Source organism: Equus quagga, chromosome 19 (genome assembly GCF_021613505.1).
Source record: "Equus quagga isolate Etosha38 chromosome 19, UCLA_HA_Equagga_1.0, whole genome shotgun sequence".
Classification (NCBI taxonomy): Eukaryota; Metazoa; Chordata; class Mammalia; order Perissodactyla; family Equidae; genus Equus; species Equus quagga.
Window position 1 is genome coordinate 16,445,821 of NC_060285.1, and position 21,225 is coordinate 16,467,045.

Below are 21,225 nucleotides of genomic sequence, written 5' to 3' on the forward strand. Positions count from 1 at the left end.
TCTATCATCATCATCACCACTACTATTATTATAATTGTTGTCACTGTCATAATCATCATTATCCATCATCATCATCATTGTCTTCACACCTACCATTTACTGAATGCTTACTATGTGCCAAGAACTCTGCTAAGCATTTCACACAGCTCTCATCCTTACAACAAGCTGTGAGATAGGCAGTCTTATTCTTTCTTACAGATGAGGAAATGAGTCTCGCCATCAGAATTAAGTAGGGATTTGCCTCAGTTTGATCTGGCTCCAAACTCTGTTCCCATTCCCTATAGATCATCTAGTCCAGCCTCCTCAGAGCACAGGGTAAATAAAGGACTTGGTGCCTAGAAGGGCCTTGTGAATTGGGAACTATGCCTTTTCAAATCTCAGAAATAAGGTGATGGGGGCCAGTGAGGGCTTTTGGATGACTCTTCCTTGGTGGGATTTATCAATTTTCTCCTTTTTAATTGCACCTGACTTCTGCACACACACACACATACACACACCCTTCATTTCCAAGAGACTGATTCTTTTGGTCTAGAAAGGCTACAGAAAAAAATCCCTGGCTTAACACTGAAGCCTCCGGATGCCCAGCAGGTCATGCACAACTAGTCCTATACCCCCTGTCTCTTTGGAGCCTGCCGCAACCTCTGATCCTCACATCTACAGAGCTCAAGGCCAAGGTCCCCTGTCCTGCACTTTCTCCACATTCTTCCTCTCCCATGAGTGCTGTGTCTGTTTTTCAACCCCACTTGGGATTCAGCAAGGTTCAGGTTTTGCTGAGTCACTGTGAGATGCAGTCTCAAAAACTAAAATTTCAATCCACTTCCCCAAAATAGGTCCTGTGAACTGCTGAGGAGGTATACCATTGTGCATAACTGCATGGATGCTGGACCAAACTGCCCAGGTTGAGATCCAGCTCTGCCACTTGGCAACTGAGACCTTGCATAAGTTACTCCTTGTAAATGTTAAAAACGAAATCAGCCATTTAGCCCTCACTCTGTGGCAGCCAGTATGTCAACCATTGTAGATTTACTATTGCATTTAATCCTCATCACAACCATTTGAGCTGAGTGATACTCTCCTTTTGCAAAGGAGGAAAATGAGGCTTACAGAGGTAATGTAACTGTCCAATGTCACACAATTATTAAGTGGCAGAACCAGGACTTGAACCCAAGACTGTCTGATTCTGAAGTTGTTCATCAGTCGTGCAATACGGCTGTCTAAAAGGGGGACCATAAAACCTGTTACAAAGTACCATAATGAGGAAAAGTATACAGTAGTTGCTTAATAAATAGTAACTATTGTTATTATCTCTAAGGTCCCTTTTGCTACTAATGTTATAAGATCCTACAATATGACTGTTTTGTGCATAGAGTCAAAGAAGTCAAAAGATAGCATCAAATACTTAAAACGGTCTCCAAAATGAAGAAATATTTGCTGAGATGTTTCTCCAAGTCATCAAGGATAGAAAGAAAGAAAGAAAGACACTGTGAAACAATGAATTAGAATGGAAAACCCTAGACTTTAAAAATGGGTTTAGTACTGGGAGCACGGGCAGCGACCTTAGAAATCATCTATACAACCCCCTATTTTACAGAAAAGGAAACAAAGATCTGATGAGGTGAAGAAACTAGCCTAAGACCACACTGTTGGAAAACATCAGAGCTGGGCTTGGAGGCCAGCACTCCAGGGGAAGTGTTGATCTGGGGCTGCAAGCTCTCTTCGTGAATGGCTCCGATCAGTTACCCAGTTGCTCTGATAATTTTCTATCATCTTTCAACCAAGAGTCAGTAGAGCTGCCGCTACCTGCCTACACTCGTGCTAAGTGCTCTGAGCACAAAGGAAACTTAAAGCTCAGTCACCGACTCCACAAAAGCCACAGTGTCCTTAGCCAGCAGAAAGCAATCATTAAGATGAGTGGGCAACAAACGATTCAGTGCCAGGACGTCATGGGCACAGGAGCAGTGCAAATAGAAGAAGAGAGGAAAGTGAAAAAGCAGACACAGAAAGACTGATGGGGGAAGCGGAGGAAGGAGGGCTGGCAGTGGGAAGGGGGAAAGGGAGAGAGACAGACAGGAGAGAAGCAATTACAGCTGACATTCCCTGCTTTATTTCTCTCCTTAGCCCTTAACACCATCTGCTCGACTATATGTTTAACTTATTTATCTTCATCACGTGCCTCCCTACACTAGACTGTAAGCTCCATAAACACAGGGACTTTATTTCGTTTTTTTTTTCCCCCACTGCTCTATCCCTAGTGTCTAGAACAGTGCCAGGCACACAGTAGAGGCCCAAGGAACACTTGTTAGACGAGGGAATGAAATGAGCAAGCCCTGACAGCTTACCATATGCACTGGTGCTGAGCTCTTTCAACTTCCCAACGAGACCGTGAAGAAGGTGTCATATTTATCTTCAATTAATACATGAGGAAATGAAGGCTCAAAAGGTTTAAACAAGTCCCCTAAAGTCACAGAGCCAGTGAGCATCAGAGCCTGTTATGGCAAAAGGTATTAGGATGGAGCCAAGAGGAGATTTTTGTTGTTACATGGTAACATAGTCAACTGCATTTTATAGAATCAAAGCATTTCTTTTCTCTTAGGAAAATTTTCAAACAAATAGGAAAGCATGTGAATGGACTCACCACCCAGCTGTATATTTTACCATTCTAATATTTTAACTATATTCGAATCAGATTTTTTTAATTGAAGATAGAGATGAAGCCCCTGTGTTCCCTTCCTGAACCCCATTTCTCTGCTTCCTCGTGCTCATCCTCTGATGTAATTACTGTCTTGAATTTGGTACTTATTGTTCACACGCATTTTTATACTCTTACTGCATATTTCATGTATCCATAAATAATATATGGTATTGAATTCTGTCTCCAAACTTGATATAAATGGATCACACTTTACAGAGCATTCTACAACTCGCTTTTGACAATCTACCCCCACTGATGCCTGGAGCTCTAGTTTGATGGCCATTGTTTGAACACACCACGATTTATTTATCCATTCTCCTGTTGAGGGAATTTAGGCTGTTTACCATTTTTCACTATTGGAAATTGGCTTTAATGAATATTTTTTTTTTTTAAGATTTTATTTTTTTTCTTTTTTCTCCCCAAAGCCCCCTGGTACATAGTTGTATATTCTTCGTTGTGAGTCCTTCTAGTTGTGGCATGTGGGACGCTGCCTCAGCGTGGTTTGATGAGCAGTGCCATGTCCGCGCCCAGGATTCGAACCAACGAAACACTGGGTCGCCTGCAGTGGAGTGCGCGAACTTAACCACTCAGCCACGGGGCCAGCCCCTAATGAATATTTTTTTTGTGTGTGCCTGTTTTCTTGTATCTAGGCCCAGAAGTGGATTCGCTGGGTCCAAGAACACCTGCATATTCAGTCTTACGAGATAATGCCAGATTGCTCACCAAAATTTTTTACATTCCTACTGAGAGTACATGAAATATAATGTTTGGCAGTCTGAAAGGTGTGAAATGTTATCTTACATTCTTTATAATTGCGTCACTCTAATTACTAGAAAGGTGCCCATCTTTTCATATGATTGTTGTCCATTTGAATGTCCTCTTCTGTGAATTGCCTATTCATAGTCTTCAAACAATTTTTGTTAGAATTATTTTGTAGGTACCTTTTAGTTTCTGTTGCTATTGTGAGTGGGAGAAAGAGATATATATACTTAACTATATTTTCTACTTAGTGCTAAGAATGTCAATGATTTTTTAAAAAACTCAATTTAGTAACCTGGATGAATTCTTATTTGTTCTATTAGTTTGTAGATTCTCTTTTCATTGTCAGCCATCATGACATCTATAAATAAAGACAATTTTGTGTTTTCCTTTCCAATTCTTGTATTTCCTTTCTTTTTCTTATGGCATTGGCTAGGACTTCCAGTTCATATTTATTTGAAATAGTGTAAGAAGGCATTCTTGTCTTATCCATGACTTGAATGGGAAAACTTCTAAAGTTTCACCATTTAGAATAATGTTTGCTGCAGATTTTTGGGTGCCCTTTAACATATTAAGTAAATTCCTCTCTATTCCTAGTTTGCTAAGAGTCTTTTTAAATCATACTTGAGAGCTGGATTGTATCAAATGTTTTTTTCTCTATATCTATATAAATGATCATATGATTTTTCTTTTAATTTGTTAATAGAGTATGTTAATTAGTAATCTTTCTGACTTTGAATCATACTTGAATTCTTGGCATAAGCCTTATTAATCATGATTTTGAACAATTTGCTGCTGGATTTGATCTGCTAGTGTTTTATTTAGAGTTTTTAATCTATATTTATGTGTGGTTGAGTCATAATCTTCTTTTCCTCTACTATTCTTCCAAAATTTTGAAATTAAGATTATATTAGCTTCATAAAATGAGTTGTATAGCTTTCCTTCTTTTATTTTTATTCTCTGAAACATCACTTTTCATGTTCATTTTCATAAACTAAAAGTTTTACGTTTCTTAAAAGTTTAGTAAAAGTTGGCTGTAAAAACATTTGTCTGATGTTTTTTACAGGAAGTCACTTTTTCATTTACTGTGATGATTATTTGATCTTATTTCTAGCATCCTATTTTGTGGTTTTTGTTTGCCATCATTTATCTATGCTTCTTTATCCTGCCATCTCTAAGTTGTCATAGTTTTTCATTTTTCCTCAGTAAATTATGATTCTGTTCTTTTATTGATGATCACTTAATTTATTAACATATATCCTACACATTTATTAAATTCAAACTATACATTTTTTCAACAAAGTCTAAAGTTATTTAGTATTTTGAGACAAAGACCTTGTAAGATTTAGCTATTCTTTGAAGATTCCCTTCCCACAACCTTATGTTGTACTGTTTTCTAGAATTTGGTTTTATTTTTTTTAACACATAAATTTAATTTTTAAATTATAATCAATAGTTAATTAAATTTGTTTACATATTTAAAAATTTCTCTCATCTTAAAACAGGGCCCCCAAATACTTTCCCTTGAGAATTGGGGGTCAGTGTACTCCCTTCAATGTTGGTAGGTTTGTGACTGCTTTGACCAACAGAGTATGGGGGAAGTGACACTTTAACTTCTGAGATTGGGTCATAAAAAGCAATGTGGCTTCCCCCTCCGAACACTTACATGTGGGGCCCTGAGCCACCATGTGAGAGGTTTAACTGTTCAGAGGCCTCCATGCTGTGAGGAAACTGAACCACATGGAGAGGCCACTTGAAGGCACCCTGATCGGCAGTCTGAGTCTTCGAGTCATCCCAGCCCAGGCACCAGACAAGTGAGTCAAGAGCCTCCAGACGATTCCAGCCTCCAGCTGTCAATTCGCTACCAGCCTTTGAATCTTCCCATCTGAAGTCCCAGACATCTTAGAGCAGAGACAAGCCACCCCTGCTGTGCCCTGTCCAAATTCCCGACCACAGACTCCAGGAGCATAATCAAACGATTATTTTAAGCCAGTAAGCTTTGGGGTAATTTGCTACACAGCCACAATAACTAGATCATTTTGTTTTTTGCATCCCAGACCTTAGCTATGGCTTTATTTTTCTTCTTGCTGAAATGCATCCTTTAATAGCTTTTTTTTTTAAGGTATAGTAGATTCTATGGGTGCCAAATTCTCTTTGTCTTTGTATAACTACATATGTCTTTACTGTGCCCTCCCTCTTGAATAATGGTTGACAGTTCTTTGTTCTCAACACTTAAAAGATGTTATTCCATTGTCTCCTGGCATCTCTTATTACTCATGATAATCTAGTTATTGTTCTTTTCTCTCATAGCTTTAAATTTTTTTAATCCATCAATAGGGATTTCTTAAAAAACCATCAATGAGGACTGAACACATTTATCTAGCCTTTTTGTCCCATGCATCTGAGCCCAGGGTATTTGTCTTAATTGTGGTAGTTGAAAAAGCATAGGTTTCGTGGTCAGGCAGATTTGATTTTGAAACAGAGCTCTGCCACTTGCCATATCGATCTTGAGCAAGAAAATTCTCCAAGCTCCCTTTTCCTCTCTATAAAAAGGCACCTATTATAATCTGCCTTGCAGAATTAGTGTGAGAATTAAATGGTAGTGTGTGCTTCCTAAATATTTGTTAAAATGATTATTATCCTGCTTTCACTTCATATTCTGCCTTGGCTTCCTCCTCTGTTGTAGTGAGGGCAGGAGTAGCAGGTTTCACATGTTGTGGTGAGAATTAAATGAGAAAGTGCCTAATATTATGTCTAGTGCATACTAGGCCCTCAATAAATGTTACTTTGTTTTTTATTAGTAGTATTAAACCAAAGAGAGTTAGAAGAGGGGGTGGCAGTGTGGCATAGCAGAAAGGACACGAACTCTGACATGGGACAGATTCTGAGGGGAGCTCAGCTTAATTTGCCATGCGTCCATAGGCAAATCCCCTCTCCTCTCTGGGTCTCTGCTTCCTCTCCTGAATACAGGGAAAGAAAGTCCTGCCTCCTAGTGCTTGGCGGGAGCCTGGGTGACATTTCAAATGTCAAGATCCTGCAGTGCAGCAGGTTCTGGATAAAAGAGTGCCAGGCCAAGACATCTAAGCATAGAGTAGTCTGGAAGGCTCCATCATGGGCACTTGCTCTGGGAGCCTGTCCCTGACAGAATTGCTCCCATGTGGCCTCCAGGCCCTGCCCAAGTCTGTGAGCTTTGATGCTAGGTCAGAAAACAGGCGTGAGAAAGTGGAAATGTGGGGAATGATGTGTAATCCTGTCCCCTTAGCCATCAAACCCAGGACTCCTTTTCAATCTGTTTTATGCCGAACTACTTTCAGAAACTATTGTTGCCTTCTAGAAGTTCCTAACAGGGAAATAAGGGGCATTTGGTGAAAACCCTGAGTGAAAGGGTAAAGGCACCTGCACTGACTTGGGATCCAGGTATCCTGTGAACTGAAATCAGAGCAGTCAACTGAAAATATGTTTTTGTTTAAAAAAAAAAAATAGAAACTCTAATTTGCTTAGCTCTATTAAGACTAAAAAGTTCATTGCCTGTTAGCCCACCTTTGCTGACTAATTTTGCTAGAAACCACTGCTTGCAGCAAAGAAAGTCTGGCTACTTTAGTTCACAGCATAGGTTCTTTCAGTGAAAAGGAATTAGGGAGAAGAGAGTGAAAAGGAATTAAGGAGAAGAAAGGAGTCAACTACCTTTGAAAGAGGCTGCTCTGGGAAGAGGTGATGGAGTCCCCCACAGGATCACTGCGATATTCCACTCGATCATTGTAATGGTCAGCCTGCTATGCTGACACACAAACCCCGCACCATTCACCGCGACAAGGATCGTGTGGGAGTTATAAGATATAGAGCTGGCCCCCGCGGCTGGGGGAGGGGGCCAGGGAACAGAGGGCTCTTTTTCCTAATTAGCTGTTTTTATACAGGGAACACATGACCCAAACACAACCACCAACTGTGTCTTTGACATATACAGGCGGAAAGGGGGAGCTGGGCTTTTGTCTGCTGCAGATTCTTTCAACTTGCCTGTCACCCCAAGCTGCAAAACTTAACAATGAGTCGGATGAGCAGGACCCTTTCAGACAGTTTGCTAAATGCACTTGGAAACAGGTATTATTTCAACCTGCCTAGCGTTGAAAAATACTGTAAAAGTGAAATTGGGTTAATATCTCTTTATTTCCATTTCTAAAAGACTTGTGACCACTTTTGCCATTTGTCTGAGGTTCCAGTATATCCTAAAATAGTGTGTGGTTCAAAAAGAAATAAACACATTTTAAGGAACAATATTTCTTAGTAATAAATTCAATCCGTTCATAGAACCCTAATTGTGCTACTGTCCAAACTTCCTTTATCACACTGACTGTTAACTTAGTAAAAACAAGTGAATTTCAAAGAATACTGCAAAGGAATTGCTTTCTCTGTCTAATGAAGGGTACTTGGTAGTACACATAATTCGTTTAAAAATCGGGAAATTGAAGAATAAGAGATAAAACAAGGAAAGGATGCTTCCTTTGTGGATGTGTAATGTGTATTAAAGCGTGTGATATTGTTGATTCTTTGATTTTGAAGCAATGAAAAAATCTCAAATATTTTTCAACCATCCGCTTAAGTGAAAGCAGTTATGCACGAATGATTTTCCCAGAGCCAGAGGTAACATGTGCTAACACTAACTATGCTGAACTGGAAGTCATCAAAATGCCATGCCTGATGGCACTGCCCAGGTAGCAGTCACCAGAGCATTTCCATATACGGCTCAAAGAGAATTTCCATCTGTAGCCATGGTGCAGGCAGGTTCAGAGAACTTCCCAAAGCTGAGATTAAAGAAATCCACAACAAAACACTTCTCCAATTGGGTAAACACAGTCTTTCATGGACAGAGCTGTTTAGAAAAAATAGTGCCTTCTTTGTTTCACCACATATTCACTTCGTTGTATAGCACAACTGGAAAATGGTGACAAGACCATAAAAAGCTAGATGGAAAAGTGTCAAATTAAACCCAGGGCAAAATCCAGAGCTGATTGGCTTAATTGGAGATAATGAGAAACAAAACCACATCTCTACTTGCAAAGTAAAATAGAGAACTGAAGCAATTACCCAGAAAATTTATCCACAGCCCTTTGCTGAAATGCCTAGAAACTTGAGGCCACAGTGTTTCGAGATTTCAAATGTCTGGATAACGCCCTGAAGTCCCACCTCACTTTGCTAATGATGACCTGGACTCAATGCATACGCCATTCTTTCCAATGAAAAATAGAAAACTGTGTCCCACAATGTAGCATAGCGTTCACCCCAAGTCGGCGATTAGGTTCCTGCCCACAGAGCCTGTTATAAGCACCTCTGGGCAGAGATTTCAAGTCTTGTTACACTGGAAAACAGTAGACGAGGACTTGGGGTAGGGCTGTCTCCTGGAGGTGATGAAAACCCAAGGGGTCAGTAAAACAAAAGGGAAAGTGAATGTAAAATTCTCTTCTAGGGATCAGACTGGGACACGTTTTTAAAGAAAACTTTAGACAGTCTACCCACTGCCGGAGTGTTAATCAAGACACTTGCAAATGTTTGACCTCGGAGCTTCTTCACGTGCCCCGTCTTGGGAAGTCCGCACTATGAAATTCTGCAAAATAGTCCTGTGGAAGCAGCATTCACTGGGGACACCTGGCAGAACGGGATACAGCCACTGCTGTTTCTTCCTCTTTAAACTCAAATAATGCTATCTGTGTGTGAACCTCTCTTTTTCAGATTTGTATACTTTAGCATGCAATTCCACCGTTCTCCCTGAAAGTCCTAACAATGTTGTGTTCTTTCAGAATGGATACATTTCAGGGTGATGTCCATGTGGCCCCAGAGATAGCAAGTGAGATCGTGGGTGACTCTGGAGTGGTGGACTTGATGCATGAAGCCCAGAGGAAAGGGGTTTGGATGTGGATAGGGCTGAGGTGGCCTTACCGAAGCTCGGGGCACTATGCAAGGTCATGTCCCGTATCACCCTTGTGCCGAAACACGACCACATCAAGAGGAACTGCTGGGCCACTTTCTTCAGGGACCCTTGTCTCTTGGCAGCCACCTATAAGAGAGTGCATGGCTTAAACAGTGATCAACTTAACTTTCACTTATTACTGTCTCTTAGAAAAATGACAGGAAGGTTTATGGTCTCCAAGTTCAATGCTATGGAGCAATGGTTTTTGACTTTTTGTTTTTAGCAGCAAAAATATATTTTAAAAAATGAGACCTTATGTCAAGACCCAGTGTACACAGCAGATAAAATTGACGCTGACCTGGTTGAATTTGGGGAGGGACACTCAGAGTCCTGTCACCTGCACCCCCCACCTCCTGAGGGGGGCCCAGGCCTCTGCTTAGAACCCTAGGGCTCCGTGGCTGCTCAGATAGCTCACTGGATTGCCCAAGTGTCACAAGGGGAGTGATGGGCTGCAGGACCCAGGGCTGCACCTTCTACTCCAGCTTACCAACCTTCACAACACATCGGTCCACCATGGTGTCCAGCCACTCAATGTAGGACTCGATGGGAGACTGCTCCTCCAGGAGGTGGTCAAACTCCTGATACACTGTCAAACAATAAGAGAAGCCCCCCCACATCACTGCAGTTGTGTTTAAATTGAGATGCCTCTTAGAAGAAGAGAGGAACGAAACTGAATAAACTATAACTCCAAAGTCTTAGCAGCGCATTCAAGGCTTTAGAAAATATGCCCCAACTTACCTTTCCAGGCTCATCTTCCAAGCCTGGGAACACTTTAAACCCTGGCCACCCCATGTCGCTTGCTTTTCTCCCAACAAGCTCTGCTTTTCTCAGGCAGTTGCCTCTGCTTGGGCTGTTTGGTTCTTTGTGGCCCAGCTGAAATGACCCTTCTGTGAAATCCTTTTTACCTCCCCATGCCCCTTGCCAGTGGAATTGGTCACTCCTCCCCTCTACTTTCATAGCACTTCATTATCTGTATTCTACCTCCCTTCCACCACTAGTAACACTGTCATAGTTAGGGGTGCGTGTGTGTGCGTCTCCCCTGCTAGTTCTTTATCTACTGTCTTGATTAGCTGGTGCATTACCTTGATAGAGCTGTTATCCAGTACTTGCTTGCTTGCATGAATGGGTAGAGGCATTGTTGCTCTCCTGCCCTCTGCCCCATGGTAGGGCACATTTGATAAATTACATGTTTCTGAACCACAACTATGCTGGGCAAGTAGCCTAACCAGCTCAGCATGCAATAGATGCTTAATAAATATTTGTGGAATGAAGGAGACAATCTCTCTGCCCTCCGTTTCTGCATTAGTGAAAGGAAGATAATCGTTCCACTTTACTACCTGTCTTCAGCTGCAAGTCAAGTAACTGAATCTGGAAGGACTTGCCATCAGTGAAGCGCTATAGAAAAGAGGAAGTTAGAGCGAGCTGTGGTGCGCTCCACTTTGAAACATCTCTTCTCTCTACATTTTTTTGTGTTTTTGTGTGCAGAGCTCAATAAATCAAACCATAATTCAAAATCCTCACATTTCTATAGTTTTCATTTGTCTGAGCAGTTTTCATTCTCCCACTTCACAGGACTGGCCAATCCGCTCTATTTTACTTAGTTGATGACCGCTACAAGAGGTCGGCTTCCGGGACCAGAAGGTCATAAAACTGTAGAGTGAGAAGGGGCTTTAAAAGTCCATTTAGTTGATCTGTCTCAGTTTCTAGATGAGGAAGCTGTGTCTTAATGAGATTAAATGACTCACTCAAAGTCAGAGCGTGAGTGAGTGACAGAGGAGGGCCTGGAACCCAGGTCTCTGAATTTCTCTTTGGTGTTCTTTCACTCTTCATAACACTGTCTGTGTATCTGATGATGATGACGGTGGTGGCAATGAAAGTGCTAACTGCTGGCATCTACTGAGTGCTTGCCATGTGCTGGGCACTCTTCTAAATGCTGTACATGGACATGCTCATTTAACCTCAGACACCCCTGAGAATGTGCATGTCATGAGGCCAGCACCTGGAACAGTGCCTGGTACACACAGTAGTTGCTCAAATGTTTGTTGAATGAATGGAAGAACAACCCAAGGAGGTAGGCATTGTTACCCCATTTTACAAACGAGGAAACAAAGGCACTCAGGGATGAATAACTTTCCAAAGGTTTCACAGCTAGTGAATGGCAGAGGCAAGTTTCAAACACAGCCTGACTTGAGTGCTCACCTCCTAACCATTTCACTATATTAGCAGCACACCATGTACCAGGCATGTGGCACACAGTGTCCTATTTAACCCCTTGCGTCATCCCCATGTTACAGATTTGGAAGCTAGGGTCACAGTGCATAAAAGCCAGGGTTTGAATCAAGGTCTGTTGGCCATCCCAACTCCATGCTCATACCATAGCACCATTAACACTCAGTCTAAGCAGCATGCTCAAGTCCCAGCATGCACTTTTTAATTTAAGGTGAGCCAAGCATTCCTAGCTGGGATCTACATCATGGATGTGATGCAAGAATTTGCAGATTTGTCAACTGGTTGTAAGGAAAGGAGAGTGCAGCACACAGTTGCCCCTAGCCCTGCTCAAAGTGACCTTTGGTCTGGCTCACTGTGTCAGGGACTTACTTCCCAGCTGTCTGGCTGGGAGGTGCAGGGATGACACCTATGTGCCAGGCCACTGCCTTCAGGCTTGGTGCCCTTCCTCATCCCCCTCTTCCTGGCACTGCATCACAAAGCATGTCCTCTTTGGTAAGACGCAACCATTTGTAAATTACTTGTTTAACTTCTGATTTACCGTTAGCTCTAAGCTTCATGGGGGAAGGGTAGTGCCCATATTATTCACTGCTTTTTGCTCAGCATCTAAGAGTGCCTGACCCAAGACAGGCATTCAGTAAATACCACCCAGTTTGAACTGAACCACATCACTCCCTTCCTCTAGGAGAATACAATCACAGCCCTAAAGGGCGACACTCTGTCCCCAGCCTGAGAGAGCTTGAAGAGAAAGCCCCAACAGGGTCTTTGCTGGAGAGGCAGCAGTGACCCCGTGGTGCCCCAGCAAAGGCTCAGAGCCTGATCCCTAAAGCAAGTGACGGTGACTGTGTTTTTCCCCTTGAGTCTGGGTCACACTTTCCTCCCTACAAAAGGCGCTGAGAGGAGGAGAAAGCTGAGCCTAATGCTGCTAGCAGTGGTTGGCAGAACTAGAAGTCAGATCATCCTGGGTTTCCATTCACTATTTGGTCCCACACAGACATCAGTGGCACCCCCTCCATGCTTGGCCCGGCATGAGACCCTGGGGACACAACCATCAGAGGTACGGCTTGTGGTGTTAGAGTGCTCATAGCCACACTTCCACTGGCCTTCTAGCAGGGAAAAAGAACAGGAAGCATGACTGTAAGAACTTGGAAAGATTCTAAAACCTCTGAAACTTGCCCATGTCTCATCATTTTTGTCTCCTCTGCTCCTCCACAAAGTGAGCGGCACTAATGCACGGTAGCGGAGCTGAGAGTAGACTTGGGGTCAAGGTCCAGCTCGGCTACCTTGGGGAAGGTTCGCCAACCCTGTGAGGCTGAGTTTTCTTATCTCCAAAAGGGTGGGAGGGCAATAAGAGAATCTTCTTCCTGACGTTGATGTGGAGATTAAATGAGATCATGCATGTGGTGGGTTTGACACAGGATCTAGCATGGACTAGGCACTCTGTAAGCTGATTTATTTTAGTGACAATCTCTAAAATTCTTCACAGGGGGAAAGCGGGCTGGGGGCTGCTGCAGAGGAAGAAATAAGAGCCTGAGAGGAGCTCTGGGGTCAACCAAGAAAGAAGCCCCAGTGAAGGTCGACGTAGTCCAATGTTTCAGCTGCTCCATTTGCTTTTGGAAAGGTCTCAGTGGGAAAGAGATCTCTAAGAGGAACATCTTAGGGAACTTTATTTGTTTATAAACATAACATGCTTAGGCTGGCTGAAGAAAGTTTTCCCTCAAGACAACAGTGTGAGAGGCATACAGTGGATGGAAATCTAAGGGGCCAGGGGCTTCTTCTGGGAGGACAGCCACTCTGCAGCTTCCTGAATGACATGACTTTTAGGATCTTGGGTCCACCTCCCGACACTCTTGGCACCAACCTTTCTGAGAGCTGATAGGAGGAGTGTGGACTCACCCTTCCCACCCCCATGTCCACTTTCCCCCAGAGGTATGAGAATGGAAGGCTGAGCAAAGTAAGGAAGTAGTCAACAGAGCCTGATCCAGGGTCCCTGGGCTGGGGGATGCCCTGGGCAGCAGGCTATGATGGGCGTTTGAGGAATGGCAGAGATATACTAAGAATAGTGGTGTTCTCTGCCACTCTCATGTCCTCTTCTACTAAGAACAACCAACCTGATCACATCAGGATAATATTTGGAGCAGTATTCCTGCAGTCTTTGTCCACAGGGACACGAACATCCCCTCCTCAAACATTTGATTAAAGGGTCACCTGCCAAGAGGTGGGCCGACTCACATGGCCCTCCACTGAAAACAGGCAGCATATCCAGCTGCCTCCAGGCTGACACACACTGACAGAGGCAACAAGCTCTTGCTCTGTTTTTTATGCCACCCATGGAACTACATCTGGCATTGAGGGTCACGTATGGAGCCTTTTGCATGACACTGTGTGCTGCCCAATGCACCAGAACCCCCATTTCCCCCAGCAATGTTGACATATGTCCTCTTAAATCAATTAACCCTCCCATCTGGGCTGACCCATGTAACAGGAATGATAAGAGGGACGGGATCCTAGGGAGAGGGACAGGGTGGGAATTCCACTTAGATATCCACCAAGATACTTTTTTTTTTCTTTTTAAAACAAACAGAAAGACACGATCCCTGGTGGAACACCTTACACTGGATGATGAGTTTGCGGTGCTCATCTCGAGAGTCTTCCATGGTGTAAAGGGTTTGCTTGGTGATGCTGTTGAGGTCCACGTTCCTCCAGTCTTCCAGCATTTGGAATGTGATGTCTGCACTGTGGATCACTGTTCGAGATGCCTGTAATCCAATGCAATCAATTCATTAGCTCACGGGTTGTTAGGTTAAAACCCCTTCACTTTATTTCCTTTTAGGCCATTTTAATGAATCTGCTTATGGTATTTTGCAAACCACTTTGAAATTTAGGAAAACTCAGTATCAGGAAGTCAGCAGATGACTCCATAACTCAGAAGATCCGTACACTGCTTTCCCTGGTGACTCTCTCCTCACATCTCTTTTTATAAGAAACTACCCCAAGGTGTCCTATGCTAGACCAAACCCTGGTGTTCCCAGCCCCTTTGGTCTTGACCCCATGGAACAATGGGATGAAGCCCAGAGATCTGTCAGCCTTCTGATATAAGCTTGTGGGACAGGAGCTCTGTGCTTAATAACCCGTGTGCCTCTAGCGCCTGAGAAGCAACAGGCCCAGATCTAAGAATGGTCCTGCTACTCCTGGGCCTATGAAAGCCTTAACTTCAGAAATTTTACAGTGTATATTTTTCATACAAATACATTCTGAAGAAGTTTATGGCCTAGTTTTCTGACATTGTGGGGTTTTGTGTTTTTTTGAGGGGTGAGGAAGATTAGCCCTGAGCTAACATCTGTTGCCAATCTTCTTCTTTTTGCTTGAGGAAGATTGTCCCTGAGCTAATATCTGTGCCAGTCCTCCTCTATTTTGTATGTGGGATGCCTCCACAGCATGGCTTGATAAGCGATGTGTAGGTCCGTGCCCAGGATCCAAACCAGTGGACCTCAGGCCACCAAAGCAAAGCATGTGAACTTAACCACTATGCCACCGGGCCAGCCCCCTGATTTTGCTTTTTGTTTTTTATGTAACTATAATGACTAAAACAAATATGAATAATTGAGATATAAGAAAAGGGAAAGCACACTTTAAGACTCAGTTGTTTATTAATGTAAATACGTGTGTGTATGTATGTGTTTAACCTGTGGCTTCCTCAGCAACCCTCATTAGAACTTAAACTTGGAAGTTGGCACAATACTTGGAACTACCAAGTTGGAACAATACCGATAAAAGCAAAGAAAAACATCTCCAGAATCACTTCCTTCACTTACATATTTTCAAGAATGTCTTTCATGAAATGAAAAATGGGATTTCAAATATACACAGACATTCTAAGTCCCCTAATGCTTGTGAATTTCGAGGCAAACATAACTACTGACAACCCCTTTTACACCCAGACTGTCTGAGCGCAAGGAAATCTCACTTAAATCCTTGTAGAACTCTTTGAAGGTCACAGAGGCTTAGAATATATGAATGTGAATTGGGTCAGTCTCTAATGATAATGGAAACAAGCAAATGTAAAGGGCCTGGGTTCTGGATTCAAATATACTTAGTTCAAATCCTGGCCTTGCTGCTCACCTGCGCATTGATTTGGGGCAGACAAGTAGATTAACCTCGGTTTCCTGATCTATAAAATGCAGATGTAACAGTACCTACCTGTGAAGGAGGGCTGCTGTTGCGGATTCCTTGAGATAATGTTTGAAAAGTGCGTAGTTCAGGGAGTAAGAGCTCAGTAAAGGAGGCTACTGTTATTCAGGTCGGTTCTCTTCGTAGTGATTGCATTGACACCTCAGGGCCTTGGCACATGGTGTTCCTGCCTGCTGAAACATTCTATTCTCTCACCCTGCCCTGGCAACCTTGCCATCATGTATGCTCCAACTCAAATGTCACACCCACAGAGAAACCTTCTCTAACCACTTTATCGAAATAGAACCTAAGTGCCCCATTATTCTCTACTTCCATTCTGTTTCCTTCATAACCTTTATCACTTTTAATTATTTCTTGGTTTACTTTTTTTTTTTTTCCACTTAGTAGCAGGTACCACTAAGCACAGTGTCTGGCACACAGTAGGCACACCAAAGATTTTTGTGGGATAAACGGCTGAGATGTGAACGCCAAGCTGCTTGCTTAGTATATCTAAAAGGGCCTTGATATTCAGATCTTGGTTTAAGCATTTGGGGTAAGTTTTCGGCTAGATGTTGTTTAGTCTGACTTGCCTCGCATGTGTTTAGGAAAGCTCACTGGGCTATTAGCTAAGAGGGGTCCATGGTGTTTCATTCCCAACACAAACCCCAGTCCTCTGGCTGATCCTGGAATGTGTCTGATAGCCGGCCAGTGAAGATGGAAAGGTAGCATTTGCTGATTAAATTATACACTACCTGTGTGGGGAGTGGAGAGAGAAGGCGTGTGTGTGTGCACGTGCGTGTGCGTGCATTGGTTATATGCATGGACGTGGATGCTTTTACCTATACGTGCACCAACAGGTCAAAGGCTTTCCTAAACTGTCTGAGCCCCAGACAGAGGCACCCAAACAACATCTCGCGCCCTGATATGACCCAGGACCAGCTCTTCCAAGCTGAGGAAAAAACCCAGAAGGTACGTGCTTTCGGAAATATGGCAGTGTTTCTTTGTTTCGCCAGTATTTGTTTGCTTCCCTGAGTCTGTCAGGCTCTGCCCATTCCCAGAACAATGCCCAGGTGTGGTCTCTATACTGGCTTGCCCGAATGTGGAAGGGTTTCCTTGTGGTCTCCAAACCACCCCCTGTGCCATTTATGCCAAGGGCAGGGCAGGAGCAGTGAGGTGTGTGTACACGTAGTTTTACACTTTCTGGCTCCTGGTCTGGAGGCTTCCTTCAGGCCACTCGAACCAGAAATCCCTCCCTCCCACCTTGACCTCGAATAACCGGCACCAACCAAGAACCAACAGGAGAAGGGAGAGGCTGCAAACCTAAACATGGAAAGAAGGCAGGCAGGTGACATACATGAGCGAGGTGGGCCATGTGTAAGAGAAAGTGGGGGCCATGAGGAGGACAGTGCCTGCGGGACAGAAGCTCAGCCCAGCCAGCTGATTACTGCCCTGGGGAAATGTAGCTCCGGGGTTGCCAGCTCTTAAAATTTTTCTACAGAAAATTTGGGTGTTTAACTGTCATCTCCCAGTTTCAACTGTTAGCAACTAAGTGAAAAAATTTTTTGAACATATGCAAATCAAACAAAAATAACCCCACACATCTGAGGGCCAGATTTGATCTGTAGCCACCAGTCTGCCCCTTCTGCTTTAAGATCATTAATATTTTAACGAATGTTAACGGACTGCCCAACAGACTTAGATTCCCTTCCTTAAGGTGCAAAATTAATAGAAATGCAACACTTTATGCAGTCAAGTTATCACTATGGAGTTACAGTGGGATCTTCCACTTTTTACTATATACACTTTTGTTATCTTAAACGTTTTTTATAGCAAGCATATGTCACCTTTGTGCTAAAAAGAACAGAAATCTGAAAAAATAAACAAAACTGGGTGTATAATATACTACGTGGCTTTAACTCTTCTGGATGACACAAACACAACAAACAAATCATCCTCTTCATCTGCTTGAATCATTAATCTCGGTGTTTCACAGCCAGGGGTGACCTTGCACCCCCTAGGCTACATTTGGCAGTGTCTGGAGACATTCTTGATTGTCACAACCAAGGTGGTACCCTACTAAACATCTACAAGGCCCAACACGACTCCTCACAACAAAGAACTACCCAGCCCCAAATGCCAATAGTGGCTGAGAAACCCCGATTGACTTAAGGGAAAACACCCACTGGTGGGACCTAGAATGTACCGGAAAGGTTAAGGGGCAACTGACGTCGGAAAACATTCTGTATGTTAGTGGAAAGTATCTAGTGATGGGCTAATGTTTCTATTCCTTATCTGTGGAAACTGAATAGTGAGAGAGTGCTGTTAAACACCCGACACGTCCTCTAGGGAGTTGTCTGTGGATTCGCCCTTCCTGTGCAATGACCTAGCAGGAGTTAGAACACACAACACAGGATGGCTACCTGGCAAAGATGATTTAGTGATGTCTGCCGTCTCAGAATTTGGGAAAACCTCCTCGACACTGGAAGAAGAAAAAAAGAGTTAGTTTGAAATATTTGCATGCTTTATGGTCCTCCCTTGGATTTGCCATGGGCAGATTTCAAAAAGTAGCTTCCTTATTTGCCTAGATTTGTCTCACTGTCCAACCCCATTTTATGCACCCACTGGCAAAACCCTGCGTTTAATTCTTCGTTCTCCCATTTGGGCTTCGACAACTATTTCCGAACAGTGATATTTGGGGTACATATTTCAAAGTCACACACACGCCACACTGGCAGGTGTGAGAAATTGTGGCGTCAATCAACCGTGAGTAAAAGCAATTATTTACTTGTCTTTCATTTCACTAATTGCGAGCTCAATCGCTTCTCCTCATAAATAATTGCAGGAATCAAGTGGAAGCTTTGAAGAAGGCCCTTAAAAAAGTAGTTTATCTAATAGGAAACCGTGATTGAACCTCAGCAGCGTGTGGTGCTAGGGGTTGCCTCTAGGCAACCCTGGGCTGAACCTTCAATGTGGCTTTGCATTCCTCATCCGTCATTTTATCAAATGATCTCCATGACCTATTTGCATGTTTTGAGGATCCTGTTGCCTATGCTGCCATAATAGGCTGGTGATTTGAAGCCGGGTGATCTGTAGATTTCGCAGCAGACAGGCCATGTGCCTGCCCAGGTCTTCATTCTTACAGTCATTTGGAGTGGTGTGTGTTTCCACTCCTTGCACGTTCTTGAAGGGCGCTCCAAGGCACCCACAGGTGGAAGGGCCAGCAGACCTCAACAGGTTTGTTTTGTCAGCATAATTAAAACAGGTGCAGGGCATTCTTCTCATTAATTTCTGAACTGGTCAAGGAGCAGAAGTTTCCCTGGGATTATTCTAATTTGTGCTCAGAGCCAGCTTGGTTTGAAAAATAGGGCGTGGGACGGAGAAATGGGGGGTGGGGGGCACAGATGAACTTCTAATTTTCCGGGCCGATCAATCGTTAATCCTTCTCCTTAATTACTTTTTCTTTAACTTTGTGATGTGGAATTTAGTGCTCGGGAAAAGAAAAGAACTGAGAGCCGTGAAATAAAGCGGGCTTTATCAATAGGTGATGGACACTGCAGGCGGCCTCAAAGCACGTCTGAAAGGCCCGCTTTGCCTGTGGAGAGAGGGTAATTTGATCTCCTTCATTTTCCTCGCTGGCACTTATTTCGGGCACGAATGGCAAGCTGTATTCAAATAGGGCTTTCAGAAACATATATCTTAAAACTGTGTTTTGCTTAAAATCATTTCACCTTTGTGTAACAGCACGTGAGTCTTCCTACAAGTACAAGACGCATCGAGACAGAAATAGGACCAGTTTTCTCAGGGAAGACTGATGCTGGGGAATGAGTGGTGATGCTCAGCAGAGAAGACATGCACAGTCCCAATCCCCTTATGAGAAATATTAATTTGGCTTTCTCATTAGGCAGAGAAGTAAATATGTGAAGCCCTGAAGCTGTTTCCTGTCTCCTGTTTCCAGCATTTTGTAGGCAGGAACTTCAGGGAAATCTGAGTTCTGGGGTCAGACGGACTTGAGTTTGACTCCTGGTCCCTAGTTCCCAGCTGTGTGGCTTTGGGGAATTTTCTTTGCCTCTCGGAGCCTCATCTGTAGAATGGGGATATTGTTTCCTACATTGCAGAGGTGGCGTGAGAATTAAATGAGATGAGCAGAAACGTTGGTGTCAACAGGGAGACCTGGGAGCAAATCCTGCCTCTGCTACTTACTACCTCTAAGCCTGTTTCCTTTTCTATAAATGAAGTGTGCCACCCGTAATAAACATTTTGTGAGAATTAAATAAGTTAATGCATGGAAAGCACTAAGCATAATACTTGGTGCTTTGTAGGCAAACAGTAAATGGTAGCCTTTATTATTATTATAGTTATTAACAATGTATGTGAAATGTTTGGTGCTAAAATGTTCTCCCTTCCCCTCTGCTCCCAAACTCGTACTTACGTTCAAACTTGATGTTTCGCAAATTTTCTGGGAGGTCATGGAGGGCCACTTTTAGCCACTCATCCAGCTGCTTGGCAAACTTTCGGATCACCTGAGTCAAGCTGGAAAGAGAAATGATACGCTTTAAGTGCCTAGAGTGTGGCTCAGTCCTCCCAATATGTCCCGATGGGGTTTCATTTTCCCTAATCGTGTTTTGGCTGCAACCAGCAGGTGCCACTCACTGCAGCAACCTCAGAGACAGGGCAGGCAGCACAAGCCCTGCAGAGAGCTGGTGGGTCTGAGAAGAGCATGACGAGAATGTGCTCTGGTGCCAACACTGGTCGACGAGGGAGACACAGCTTGCGCAAGTGTGGGGAAAAGCCCACGGCAAGGCTTGGTGGCAGCTACAACTCTTGCCGCAAGCGAAACGCCATCCTTCATGTTTTTGAAGAGCCTCGTGTGAGGGGTGAAGACAGTGGGTAGTGGGCCTAAGAGAGCCGTTTTGCAATTGGCCTCTCCACCTCATGCTGCCCAGTCTTGTCTGAGGCCCCCAACTGGGGAGAAACCCCGTCTGCCTCATACCACCGTGCCTGCCCACGCAGCTTGGGCTCAGGCTCACCAAACTTCTTGCTGTTTGGCAGGAACTGGGAAGCAACAGCATGTTTTTTAACTGGCAACCAACCCTGACGTGGACCTTGAAACCATATCAGAATTGGAGAGTCAAGGACTACTTTGAAACAGGAGGTGGGGGGCAGGGCCAAGGAGTGAGGCGTTAGGGGGCAGCAGCTTGTCATATGAGGTCAGAATTTGGAGTTGGGAAGACATTGAGCACCATTTTCAAGCTCTCACCATCAAAATCATCTGCTCATAGCCAAGGTGCAATATCCTCCATGATGTCCCCTTTGATCAAGTTGGCCACAGGGACCTCTTCCCAATGCTGACATCCACACCATCTTTGCCTTCCACCAACACCACCTACCCTGACCTGGCTCCGTCTCCCACCAACAC

At 43.7% G+C, this 21,225-nt stretch overlaps 1 protein-coding gene across 1 annotated transcript in view; it reads right to left on the bottom strand.

Annotated features, from left to right (window-relative positions):
- Positions 1-21,225, bottom strand: part of RFX4 (regulatory factor X4) — a 141,366-nt gene that overhangs the window by 25,720 nt on the left and 94,421 nt on the right. Inside the window, exons 9-13 of the mRNA XM_046646480.1 lie at positions 20,239-20,339; positions 18,230-18,288; positions 14,254-14,398; positions 9,905-9,999; positions 9,383-9,500 (exon numbers count right to left, since the gene is read on the bottom strand). Coding sequence (XP_046502436.1) covers positions 9,383-9,500; positions 9,905-9,999; positions 14,254-14,398; positions 18,230-18,288; positions 20,239-20,339 — 518 coding nt within the window. The remainder of the gene's footprint in view (positions 1-9,382; positions 9,501-9,904; positions 10,000-14,253; positions 14,399-18,229; positions 18,289-20,238; positions 20,340-21,225) is intronic.